This window comes from Poeciliopsis prolifica, unplaced genomic scaffold (assembly GCF_027474105.1).
Source record: "Poeciliopsis prolifica strain line A6 unplaced genomic scaffold, Auburn_PproV2 SCAFFOLD040, whole genome shotgun sequence".
NCBI lineage: Eukaryota > Metazoa > Chordata > Actinopteri > Cyprinodontiformes > Poeciliidae > Poeciliopsis > Poeciliopsis prolifica.
Window position 1 is genome coordinate 5,087,849 of NW_026562415.1, and position 13,286 is coordinate 5,101,134.

Consider the following 13,286-nt stretch of genomic DNA (forward strand, 5'->3'; position numbering starts at 1 on the left):
AAAGCGGTACACTGAGTCCTGTTTGAATGACGCGCAATGCGAGGAAGAAGCGCCTTGTTTTTTTTTTTTTTTTTTTTTAACCCCCCCACGTTACGATTCAAACACACATCAAGCTGTATCTCAAGCAAGCGCGTGTACACCCCCCGCCCCCCCTCCACCCCCCGGGGAGGGTGGAAGGCACTTGCTTGTACCACGGAGGTGTTATTTTTTTTTTTTTTTTGGGGGGGGGGGGGGGGGGGCGTAAGCTCCGACGACCCCCCCGCCCCACACCCCTGTGTGACGTCAGGATATCGACTCCGTAAATAAAAACTTAATTTTTTGGGGAAACTTTGTTGCCGGTTTATTGGCGAGAGCGTGACGCGCGAGACGTCCTCCGCGAGCGTGCGGAGAGCGTTCGCTGCAATGTAACTGTTAACTGCACGAGACCCAAGTCGGTAAACTTCAAACAGCAAGTGCCTGCAAGACGTCTTCACGTGCTGAAATCTGACATTATTTGGAAAACCGCGGAAAAGCCAATATGTGTTCAAGAGCTGCTCCGGTGATGTTTCCACGTTAGGGGCTCGTTTCTGCCATAATGCACGTAAATTAGTTTTATGCCATTTTTTCCCCCGTCGCATTTTTATTTTTTTTTTTGTCAAATTAATAAAGAAGGCACGCGCACATTAAAAGTCGGATGTAATTGCACGTGTCTTTTTGTGGATGTGATGCTCAGAATTTAAAAGTAAGAAATTAGAAGAAAAAAACAAACAAACAAACTTTAAAGCACTGTGCGTTTTGTAAACTGTGATAATAATTTTTTTAAAAAATAGTAAAAACTTTGATTTCATCTGCGCATTATTTAAGTTAAGGAAACAAATAGTTTGTTTAAATATTGTACCTATTTTATAGAGTCTTGGCCATATTGCAACACGCAGTGACGCAATTCCGCGTTAAATCATAGGTACATTTTCCTAATACAATAACAGCTAAGAAGTACTTTGTTTGACTTAAAGTATTTTAGGGGAATTAACCAAATTGATTGATTGATATTTTTTTTAACAACAGCATGTTTATTGCCTCATAATTGCCTGTTCAGCCTGTCCATCATTGGATCGACGTTGTCGGACGTTCAATACCTTTTGTGTAGTTTCCTTTTTATTCAACCTGCTGCGACGTCCGTGATGAAGGAATGAGTGACCAGATGGAGGACTTAGGGATGTGTTTCTTTTGATTAAATAAATAAATAAATAAATAAATAAATAAGACATGGCAAGAAATGTCTCGTTTCCGCAGTTAAAAAAAGTTCCCTTTGATATTGAATCATTTGTGGTTTATTGATCAAATGAAAAATTTCAATCAGAAAACGAGATGACCGCTATTTTGTTAAACACAAACAAACAAAAAAATAAATAAAACTTAACTTTAATGGTAACCTTCATGCACGTATGGGGTATTCAACATCTGTCATTCATTGTATCTTAAAGGTAATTAAAAAAAAAGAAATTAGTCTATTCTAATAACTTAAGAGACAGTCTCGCGATATTTTATTTTTATACACATCATAAATAGGTCCATTTATTAATTCTAATCAATATAAATATCTTTTTTTTTTTGCTTCTTGTGCTTTATGTCAGAAAACCTTTTTTGCATATAAATAAAAAATGGTTGGGCGCTCAGCGTTCAGTCTTGAGAGGAAAGCCCGTTGAGTTGTGATGGTGGCTTGCTGCCACCTAGCGGCTGTATTCTAAAATATATATATAAAAAAAAGAAGAAAATAAAGTTTCCTTTGACTTTCCTTTAACAGTCACTGTGATCTGACTAAAGAAGACGAAAATATTTGTTTTATCTTGATCTTAGGTGATAACTGTTTTGGCCATTTAGTGCCATCTACTGATTTCTCAGTCCATTACCAAGCCAGCATATTTTTAACATTGAATAAATTTGCACATTTACATCAATGGTTTTAGCAGTACATGATTACACAACTGCAATTAAATTCAGAAGACAACCGGTTTGGTTTTAGAGTTTTGAACAAAGAGTGCATTGAGAGCAAAAATCCACTCCCTTACCTGTGAGGGATTATATAACAATAAAGTCTGTTTACAAGACAAACTGCTCATGGGCTAAGGTTACACTGCTTATCTAAGGTAGTTTTGGTTGGAAGAGTAAAACAGAAAGTCCAGAAAGGAACAGTTGTAAGTTTGTAAGATTAAGTGCATTAGGGTCATTTGTAAATAGTTACATTGCAAAAGTTCTCAAACCCATTGAACTTTTTGAAGTTTTGGCATGTTGCAACCACAAACCTCAACTTTATTTTTTCTAGAAATTTGTGTGCCAGACCAACACAATGTAGCAAAGATGAAAGTATGTAATAGTCAACATTTTTTATCAAAGAAAAACAAAAATTGTGGCGTATCATTTATTTATTTATTTTTTTGGGCTAAACCGCTTGCTAAGTGGCAGGTGACACATTTTGGGCAACGTTTCTGGCTGCTTTGCAAGTAAAGACTGGATTGTTTTGTGTGTTCATGCTCGCAAAACAGCAGCTTATTAGAATCAGAGTAAAAGGTGTTCAACAAATGCACATACAACTACATTTATGGGGTTTTTCTTGGTCAGGAAACAGAAGGTTAATTAACTTTAATGTTATGCATGTTTTGTGTGGTCCAGCAAATAACAATTTCATTGCAGCACGCTCAAATCCAGGGTACCAACATGTCAAAATGGATAGGATACAAACACTGTCACAAAGGCTCTTTTAATACATGAAGCTTCCATAGTGCAGCAACAAAGTTATTATTAATTCGACAGAGTATTGGTGGGAATTTTCCCTTTTAATCCACTGGGGTCAGTGGTCAGTGTCAACTCCCCAACAGAGGGGAGGATGATACTCTGCTGCAAGCGGACACTTCGGTCAGGCAGAGCCAGCTGCTTGAACTGCGCAGTGTTAACTGCATGCAGCTTGAACGTTCGAAGATTTGCTTCTTTTCTTTGATCATACAGGATAGAGCACGCCTACTACTAAAAATGAAAGTTCCATTTAAAACTCAAAATAAAAAAAGAAATGGACCTTCAGCGTGAGACCTCTATTGGATAAGGTTGTATTCCCGTTTCCTCCCCCCCCAGTCAGAAGTGTGCATATTTGGGGAGAAAGGATAAAGGGTCAGCCTGGTTTAGCTGTGTCCTATTATTAGGCCTGGCTCAGACTCTCAGCGCTCAGCTGTAACCGTACTCCATCTGTCAAGTCACGTCCTCTTCCTGCTCTCTCCCACACAGTAATGCTGCAGCCAGGCTAAAGGCACTTCAGCCTTTACCACCCCACAAGCCAGGCAAACAGTAGGCTAGGTGAGCAGCTGCCTTCCTAGACCACCACACACCATGGAGGGTCTGGACGTCCAATCCCATTTCAAAGATTGGGTGATGACTGAGGAGCGGGAGGATGATGAACAAAATGGGGAACAAGATGAAGGAGAAACGGAAGCCTCTTCTCCTGTTGTCTCCAGCACAGAGGAAGAAACCGATGAGGATTCAGAACCGGAGCCCCCGCCTGTTATCCGAAGGAAGGTGTCGTTCGCAGATGCATTTGGGCTCAACCTGGTTTCAGTTAAGGAGTTTGACAATGCAGAGGTGACGGAACCAGAGCCTCACTGGTCAAATGGGAGGAATATAGTCAAATCAACAGAAGAAATATATCTGTCTTGCTTGTTTACTGTCCCCTCATCCACAGAAGAGCTGGATCAGAGGCTGCGCGAACAGATGGTTGAGCTGGAGAGCATCGAGCTTCTTCCTGGAACAACAACCCTCCGTGGCGTCGTCCGGGTGGTGAACCTCTGCTACAATAAGACAGTCTTTGCTCGGTTAACTCTGGATCGCTGGAGCAGCTACTTTGACCTGTTGGCAGATTACATACCAGGGTCCAGTGACAGGAAGACAGACCGGTTCACCTTCAGGTACACTGTGGTTCCTCCGTTTGAGAAAGAAGGAACAAGGGTGGAGTTCTGCCTCCGATACGAAACTCCACTGGGCACTTTCTGGGCTAATAACAAAGGGATGAACTATGTGATGTTCTGCCATCAAAAGGCACGAATAAAGGAAGGCGTGACCCAAACAGAAGAGGAGACCAGCAGCTACAAGAGCAAGAGGAGTTGTCTCAAAGCCAACAGGTGAGACAAGTCAAGAACTTTCTGACTGCTTGCTTAAAAACAGAGAGAAGCAAAAAAACAATAGGGCCCCAAGCAGTAATCTGAGACAGTGTGAAAGGTTTATTTACTTTGTGCTGTTCCTCTCATTAGATGAAGGTGAATGCTATAAAAGCCCTGCTGTAAGGCCCATTGTCTGTTTATACTAAGTTGTTATATAGCTACTCAGTGAGGGATGTTTGGCCCACTGAACACATTTCCCCTTTTATGGTCAAATGTCATTTCAGGTTTCCATGATGTCTCGCTGTAGCTCATCTATTTGGACATGACTTATCATAATGTTTCTCTCTAAGGAAGTAATATTTCCATTTAAAAATATTTATTCTGATAAAAAAAAAGAAAAGAAATCACCTTTTGCTGCACTAATACCACAGTCAGAAAACTCCATTGACATTTTTTGTAACAGATCAACACAACACATATATTGTGAAGCAGAAGGACAATCTTATATGGTAACATTTTTGCTCACAAGTGAAAATGTAAAAATGTAACCTCCAACACCCTACATAAAGTCGACTGAAAAGAGGTCACAGTGTGTTGTGAAGAAGTTTAATGCACTGTCATGTTATAAATACTGTCATGTTATAATACTATTACTGATACCAGAACTATACATATACTGGTCAGAAATGTGTTGCCTTTTCGGCACCTTTAAAAAGAACACACCACTGACTTCATCTCTGCCTCTGTGCTTCATTTATGCTACTCAACATCTCATGCTGCATCACTATCACTGTCATTTGACCAGACAAATTCCACATGATCAAGGCCATTGCAGCCCCTCCAGAGACAAATGGCAAAAGCATGGAAACAAATATGGACTATTACACTTTAGGAGCATCCGTACAAAGTGTAGACTTACCAAAAAATGACCATCCTCCTGAACTGAAAGATCAGGTTATGACAGTATTACACTGAGAGGCAGTCAAGAGGCCCCTGGTAATTCTTCAACAGCTGCAGAGATCCTGACCTCATGCAGGGAAATCTATTGACAGGGCATCCATTATTTGCACCCTACTCAAATCTGGCCTTTATAAAACAGAAGAGAAATGAAAGTCATTGGTAAGCTATGCATAGTGGAAAAGTCAGCTTGAGCAATATCCTCATGGTGAAAAAACCCCCACATTTTCTTACAGCAGTGACATCAAGGCTGATAAGAGATGGATGGAAGATGGTAACAGCAAAAAATACGAGATAATCGTAATAAAAAGCTATTTGAGCCCGAGCAATAAGGGAATGACTGTGATCAAAGCATAAAAAAGTTCAGACATGAATCCAATTGCAAACCTGTTGGTGAGGACTTAGGGTTGTGGGGTGAATGTTCACAATACAACTGATCCAATCAGACAGAGTTTGAGAATGTTTTGCAAAGAATAATGGACACGACTTTCAACCTCCAGAGATGCAAAGTCAAAGATGCACACTGAGAAAACATCTAGTCAGAATCAGTTTACTTTCCACTGAGTGGGAGTTTTCCACTAATCTCACTAAAATCCTAACAAAATACACAAAAACTTCCAGATGTGGTGACATGAAATTTAAACACAATCAAGTATAAATACATTTGCAGAGCATCATATTTAGTTCATTGTGCTGCAGAATGGAATTAAGTATGCACAGTAATTAAATACTTCTTTAAACCACAGGAATGGAGACACAGAGGAGAAGTCCAAGGAGAGCATACACACTAATATTGCTGCTGCTGCAGGTGTGTATAAGGCAACTTCATATTTATGCAAGAACTAAAATGAGCATGTGCAATAACTGGTTTGTGACACACGTGAATCAAGTTTTGGCACTCTTGCATTTCTTCCCCAGATGGGGAATGGACACATGAAGTAGAAAAGACTTTTGTGGAGACATCACTTTATCATGAAGACCAAAAACCTTGGGTGAGACAGACAACCTTTTTTTCAAACCTTGCAATATTATCTAACTACTTTATATGTTGGCAAAACAAGGTATTGACATAAGGTTAAATTCTATTCTACGTTCACACACATTGTTCTTTCTGTGAGAGAAAGCGACAATAGAGTCAGAGATACACATCATTCTGAACATAGTTAAGTTCACCTTTGCAAGATAAACTTGCAAAGGTGAATTTGCAAAAGTGTCAAGGAAACTTGACACTTTTGAAGCCATTTGAATTCACCCACACACAGACAGCTACAACTAAAAGTAGCCTGCTTGTACACATGCAGGAAAACTGATTATGTAAACTAAGACAATGTGATGAGAAGATGTTTCGGGAGTGTTGCAGAGCATTGCATCATCACATTAATCTTACAAAAAAAGTATTCAGTGAATGCCAGCGCTGCGATTTAGTTCAGCTGTCGACCTTAAACTCTGAATAGTTCAGGCGGTATCTGGGTTAAGTGAACACCAAGCCTGACCTTTGACTTTTTGCTTTCTTGACAGGTGGAAAGCGTGAAAAGGCGGCGTAGAGCGATCCGTTTGGCACGTGTGCAGGACTACCTCTGCAAGAGGGCGCAGCAGCAGCCAAAGGGATTTTCAAATGACTCAGCCAGTGGCCTAAATGTTTCGCAGCAAGTGTCAGCTGCACGGGGTGACTCTGCCATCTATCTCTATAAATCCCAAGAGATGCAATCAAGTGAGAGTCCACAGGTACTTACCTACCATCAGATTCCTTTGCCAACGTTGGACTGGAACAGCCACACACCAGAACAGCCGGGCACTGCTGATGGCAATGACATCTTGACTGGGAGAGATAAAGTGACTTTGTCAAAAAAGTCAGAAGAAAATGCACCATCTGTTAATGATATGTGGGAGAGTTTTTCTAAAACTTCACATGATAGCAACACTAAAGAAACCTCTGTGACTGATGAATGGCAGGTTTTCCTTAATGGGCCCAGCTGCAAGCACCACTCTGATGTCCCAGAGTCAGAGTGGCTCCAGACAGCAGCATCGATGCTTCCTTCAAATGATAAGGAGCCGCAAATCCAGTATTCTGAAGAAAGTCAAGAATTTGAGGAGGGCACAGATACACCCACCACCTTACAAACCTTAGCTGCGTGTCAGCTGCTGTCAGACACTTGTGAAACGTTGTCGGCTGCCGTTGCCTTGAACACTAAGGATGATCAGCCGGCAGAGGCATGTGTCACCAGCACAGGAGATGACAACACAGCAACGCAAGACCCTTCCCAAAGGTCACAGACAAACTCTCTAACAGACACTCCACAGGAATTCAACCTCAAGAGGGCACCGCCTCTGTCCGAGGGCAACGTTGACAGTCCAACGGAGTGTCACAGACACAACGACTGTGAGCAAAAAAGCAAAGAAATAATAGGAACAGCAGGAAGAGGGAAAGGCGAGCCCTTCGCATTGCACACAGCTGACTCGATAACAAGCTCAGGGGAATCGGAGACAACAGACATGACAGTAATGCCAGAGACTCCGAATGCCAGCAATGTTGATACAATCTCGCCAGATGCAAGGCAGGATGGGGGGCTTTCTTGGAGCAGGGAACGAGAGGTTACAGGCACTGCACACAATGCGGTAGGTGACATCCTGGCATTTAGGGAGACGATCAGGGAGGAGACAAGGGACAGGGCCAGGTGTGACTTCTCTGCATCCAGGCAAGGAGAGGAGGAGGAGATCATGATAAACTACACAGCAAAGAAAGTGCCAACAGGAGAGGAAATAAGCAAAGAATGTAATTTGCCCCTAAGGTATGGAGATAAAATCCAGTATGAGGAATTCAGGGAAAACCAAAATAGGGAGATGGTTGAGAATGAAACAGAAAAAGCAACAAGACACACAGATGAGTTTGAGTCAAAGCAAAGGTATGAGGGAAATTTAGAGAAAAACAAAAACATTTTAAGGGAAGCAATTGAAGCAAGCTCTTCCAATTACTGCAGGATGGAGGTAGTACAGAATGTACATACTCCAGTAGGAGCTATTGAGACACAAAACAAAGAAAAGGAGGAAGTAACTGCTGAAGATAGTGAGCTCATACAAATGTTTGATGTGGTAAAACTGCATCAAGATAGACAATTTTTGTTACTTATCAAAGAACAGGATGCACAGGCATGGTCTGTCCAAGTGGATGGAAATCTACATGTTGAAACAACTGAAGATTTGCCTGTCGCACAAATGGAGCAACACAGGGATCAGAAATCTGAAGCAGTTCAAGAAGAGCTGAGTTGTGATAGAAAAGTAATAGAGCAAAAAGAATTAAGCCCTTCTGCAGGTGTAAGTCCCACATTCGATACACTGGAGGCTATGGTGTGCCAAACCAGTCATGATACACAAATATCTTGTCACACTTATAGATATAATCTTAACCACTTGGGGGTGGTCGAACCAAGATTGATAGATCCCGAGACAGATTCAAAGACTCAAAAGTCAAATTCAGGCAGAGACAAAAATCCAGAGATAATGGCAAAGGAGAATTGTTCACTGAAAGGCTCTTTGGCAGAACTTCAACCTGAAACATCAAGAGGAACAAAACAAGATCTTAGTAAGGAAGATGAGAGAGTCTGTGTTGGAAGGCTTAAAATTGAGGCAGTGAGAGAGTTGATAGGTAATGCAGAGAGCCCTCAGGGGAAGAATGAAAATGCTTGGAAAGATCAAGAATCATCAGCAAAAGTAAAGACTTCTCCACGCGTTGAATACAACAAAACGGCAAAGGGAATAAAAGATCCCATCACAGTTGGCAATAGCGCCGCACTTGACGAGACACAGTCAGGAATTGAACAAATGTTCATAGAAAGATTTGGAGACAATTTGGTGTGTGGCATCTGGGAAGAGGTCTTTGCCCGGGAATCACAAATTTCTGCTTGGCATACAAATACTGCCGATGACTTGAGAAGCAGGGTCACAGATGAGACTGAAGACTACCAGAAAAACCTGAGTGACACCTATGATTCAGGTGCTTCCTCACTGACTGAATTTGCAGCAGATCCAGCTGTAAAACCATGTCAAGAATCAGAGCCAGTCTTAATTACTGAATGCAACGAATACTCTCTGAAAGACAGAATTCATCTGCTTACCATGACGGAGCACACAGACAGTCCCTCTGAATTGCACACTGATTTGGATTCAATTGCCAATCTGAGCCCAATAGTTCATAATGAGGACCCAACGTTTAAACCAGCCCAATATCTTAACTCTCCAAAGGATCAGCAGAACAGCTCACAAGTCAAAGTCAGATCGGTTTCTCATCAGACGAAAAATTTTGAAATAGAAGGCTGCACGTTTGCTGACACAGAGAGCGCTAATCAGTCTCCACACCTTTCCTACAAACACCAGAGTTCCTCGGAGAAATTTAAAGAGTCTGATGCCTTTTTTTGGTGGACTGTGCTATACACAATCATCCACATTACTAGATTACTAATCTGTATACTCCTGGCTGGAGGTTTCTTTGTCATGGTCTTCCTCTATGACTTCCCGGCCTTCTTTGCGCTCTACATATTTTCAATGTCTTGGTGGATTTTTAAGTGGAAGAGGCACCAGGTGATGACAGGAAAAAAGGCTACGGAATAGGTTACATTTTATGTATTCTCATGCACGAGACAATATGGAGAAATCACATTTTAAGAATAAATAACACCAATGTGCATATTGCACATCGAAGTGCAATATGCTGATTGTGCGTTTGTGCAATTGTGGATTTTTATCTTGCCTCAACTTGGATCAGGAGCACAAGTAGTTTCACCACTGAAGTCTTTCACTTATTTTGAGGTATTCAACTACTGGACTTCAAATGGAGCTGCAGATTTTCTGTAATAGATACATAGATGTATTTGTCCAATGTTTGTTAACTTGCTGTGTTTTCTTTGGACCCAAAACTACTTCGCAATGTATGAGACTGGACAAAGTGACTGTTGTGACATTCAATAAATGCATTTACAATAATTATCCTCTACTTTTTGATAATCATTTCTTGTTCAACAATAATTAAGATGAACATATTTTGCCTGCTCAGGGCTTTTTATGTTTGTACCCCTTCTCCTTGGATGCAAGGGAACATTGGGTTCTTCCCACATTAAAGGCAACAAAGTCACTAACAAACTCACCACTTCTGTATAGATTCTCTCAGTGGGACAATGCATTTCATAACACCACAAAATTTTCTTCAAGACTAGCTTCAGCAACAATGTAAAGCCTTCGAGATGTCAAATCCTCTTCACTTTATACTTTCTCCTACTCAAACAAATCATCATGCCTTGAATAATAACTACCATAATTTCTGATTTATGAGTGTTCCTGTATATAAGGCATACCCACTAACTTATTATTGAGGTAAAAACGGCCCTAAGTTGCTGTTTGGTCAAATAGCTGGTAACACTGTTTGCAACACACAGGCATCTTGAGTGACACTGCATTTCACTAGGAGTAACTTGAGCCCGTCTGGGGTATGTTGACCTTTTGTAAGTTGGCTACATTTCCATGCTGGCACTTTTATCTATGTGGCAGTAAGCCAGCATTGACGGAGTGGAGGGCTACTCATCAAAGGGCACCTGGCACATCCACTACAGCGTGTGCAGACAAAAAGTAGCTGTGATCAGGAAGAAACCAAGAAACAAGGACAGAATCTCAATGAACTGTGCTTGGTCAGAGAGAGAGAGAAGGCTGTTTGTAATATTGACAAGCTTGCAACAGTCAGTGATTATAGAAGGATCTGCACCGCACACACAGAGGGGATAAGCCCCGCTCTTTTTCAAGGTTTTCACATTTTGCCAAAAATAAAATATTGAGGAAGGTACTCTGTCCGCATGTAACCCAAACTGTATCTTGAGGCCGACATGTAGATGAAAATGTGGTGCCGAGGACTGATACTCCAAATGGCTCCAAAAACACAGTACTGGCAGCATTACACACCTTAATTCTGCAGCAATGAGAGACTAGAGACTTGTAGGGATGTTCACCTTACTTCAAACAGACAACCCTGACTGCAATTTAATGGTTTAGATCAAAACACATCCATACTTGAATGCTCTAGTAAAGGTCAAGGCTGGAATCAAGATCACAATGTGCGGTAGAACTTAAAAATGAATGTTCACAGTCACTTTATATCCAATGAGAATGTGGGTCAATTTGTAGAGCATTCAAAAACTAAAAACACTGCTCATCACCCTGATATTATTTAAGAAAAGTACCTCAAACCTGGTTCTCAGGGCTAATTTTAAAGCATGTTTTAGGTGTGTCCCTGCTGCAGCAAACCTTACTTAAATAAATGAGTTAACAGGCTTCTGCAGCAATTGGAGGTATGCTAAGGAGGTAATCCAATTATTTGAATCCGGTGCGCTATAGTGGGGGATCATCTAAAATATGCAGGACAGTGAAACCTGAGGACAAGAGTTGGGGGCCACTGCATTATAAAACACCTAATGAAAATGCGAACTCTAGTTTGAGACTGTTGTTTACAAAATAATTCTCCTCTTCCACATCACAAATGTGGACAGGATGTTCTGGAAGTTTGCAAAATTCCTCCTGACAAAATTCACTTGACAGCAGCATTGTACATTGTGCATTTGCACAATTCTACCTTTCAAGCTCATATCTGTTGTTGATATGGCACAAAAGGGTTTTTTTAAAGTCATTGTATGATTCAAACCATTTTGCAAACTTTTATGAAAACAAAACTGTAAAAAGAAAGTAAAAAAAAAAGTCATTTTAATAGACCAGAACAATCCAGAGGTAAATTGTTCCCCAGTTCATGTCAGGCCACCGAGTGACTCTGCTGTGGACGTGAAGAACCAACTCCTTGGACCGCAGCCAGAGCCTTGTGATACAAGACTAAAATGAGATCTTGCCCATCATGCATAAATGACCCCCACACTGGTCCTCTCACATAACACAGTGTATAGAGGGATTATGTGTGCAGTAAGCCGACTATACTTGCAGGACTTTCCAAAGCATGAGAAGGCCAGACAGCTTTTTGATTGCCTGGGATGCTTTATTTGTTATTGTTAAGGTTTAAATTTAGACAGAACTATGACCACTGGAACTGGCGCTTCATAGGGGGGTAAAAAAGGCATTTTGACAATGAAAAGACCCATAAAAGTGTAAGGCATAAATGTCTCTGTGTTGGATCTTGTGCAAGTATATAACAGGAACCAGAAGCAAATACACAATATACAAGTGAGTAGTACTCTAAGGAATGCATTCCAGCTGTATCCTCACAAGCTCCCTGCCTCCAATAGAGCTTAACATAGTTATGACACAACAGCAATACATATCTTTCTCCTACAGTTGAATGACAGCGGCTCACCGAAGCAACACTGATAAAATACTAAATAGAATCCGTATCTCATCGTTATGTGGTAGCCAAGTAAGAATGATGATCAGATGGTTATTTTATGATTACGACTCAACTGTCTCATGACTTTGACTGAGCCAAGTCGTAATTATGAAAAAGCCACATCATAACTATGAGATACCCAAAATGTACTTAGGAGATTAGGTGGCAATCGAGATGGAAGTTTTTTTTTTGTTACTTCAGTGGCGGCTCTATAGCAGTTTGATGATTAGCAACTTCAACTTTGTTTTGCGTTTATTCCATTTTTTGTTTTTTAGTTTTTTTTTTTATCATATCAGGTTTTATATAAATAAATAAATATATATTTATTTGAGAGTGGTTAGACATGCAAATAGTTTGTGAGAGCGGGGGGAAGACATAAGTCTAAAAGAAAAAAAACAAATAAAACATTATGACCTCTGCATCGAGGATTAATGTCTAAGAAAATGGTTAACAGGATCTACCCCTAGACCACCGTGGTACCCAGGATTTGCAACTTTCAAAGAGAATTTGATTAACTATTTTTAAGATTCCCAGAATCATTTTATATTTCTGTTCAATGTTCATGTATGCCAGTGTATGGTTTTTTTTTTAAATTAAGGCATTAAAAGACAGTGGACTGCAGTAATAGTAATTTCAGTATATTAATATTACACAGCAAATAATTAACACTAAAAGGCATTTTATATAGTTTAGTGTACTTTGTTGTTAGAGAAGTGGCAATAAATTATCCAAGAATATAATAATGTTTCCAGTGCAAAAAAAGTTGATCTTTCACTATGATGCGAATGCCAGCACTAAACTGCTAAGCATACATAACAGGAAAAGCATCTTTAACAATATTA

At 40.4% G+C, this 13,286-nt stretch overlaps 1 protein-coding gene across 2 annotated transcripts; it reads left to right on the top strand.

The window, feature by feature from the left end:
- The first annotated feature begins 3,193 nt into the window (after nucleotides 1-3,193).
- Nucleotides 3,194-10,065, top strand: ppp1r3aa (protein phosphatase 1, regulatory subunit 3Aa). 2 transcript variants are annotated; one of them, XM_055054657.1, is made up of 5 exons: nucleotides 3,529-3,606; nucleotides 3,707-4,142; nucleotides 5,825-5,886; nucleotides 5,997-6,070; nucleotides 6,597-10,065. In XM_055054657.1, the coding sequence occupies exons 2-5, from the start codon at nucleotides 3,736-3,738 to the stop codon at nucleotides 9,681-9,683; spliced, it is 3,630 nt and encodes a 1,209-aa protein (XP_054910632.1). In that variant the 5' UTR covers nucleotides 3,529-3,606; nucleotides 3,707-3,735; the 3' UTR covers nucleotides 9,684-10,065. The 2 variants fall into 2 exon arrangements, with proteins under 2 accessions (XP_054910631.1, XP_054910632.1); XM_055054656.1 differs by having other exon boundaries at nucleotides 3,194-4,142.
- The last annotated feature ends 3,221 nt before the right edge of the window (nucleotides 10,066-13,286 follow it).

What these genes read in the sequence shown, in the direction of transcription:
- ppp1r3aa (XM_055054656.1), top strand. Translation starts at nt 3,358, where the DNA reads ATGGAGGGTCTGGACGTCCAATCCCATTTCAAAGATTGGGTGATGACT. An exon ending in AGTTGTCTCAAAGCCAACAG is followed by an intron (nt 4,143 to 5,824) that starts GTGAGACAAGTC and finishes TTTAAACCACAG; the next exon opens with GAATGGAGACACAGAGGAGA. An exon ending in ATGAAGACCAAAAACCTTGG is followed by an intron (nt 6,071 to 6,596) that starts GTGAGACAGACA and finishes CTTTCTTGACAG; the next exon opens with GTGGAAAGCGTGAAAAGGCG.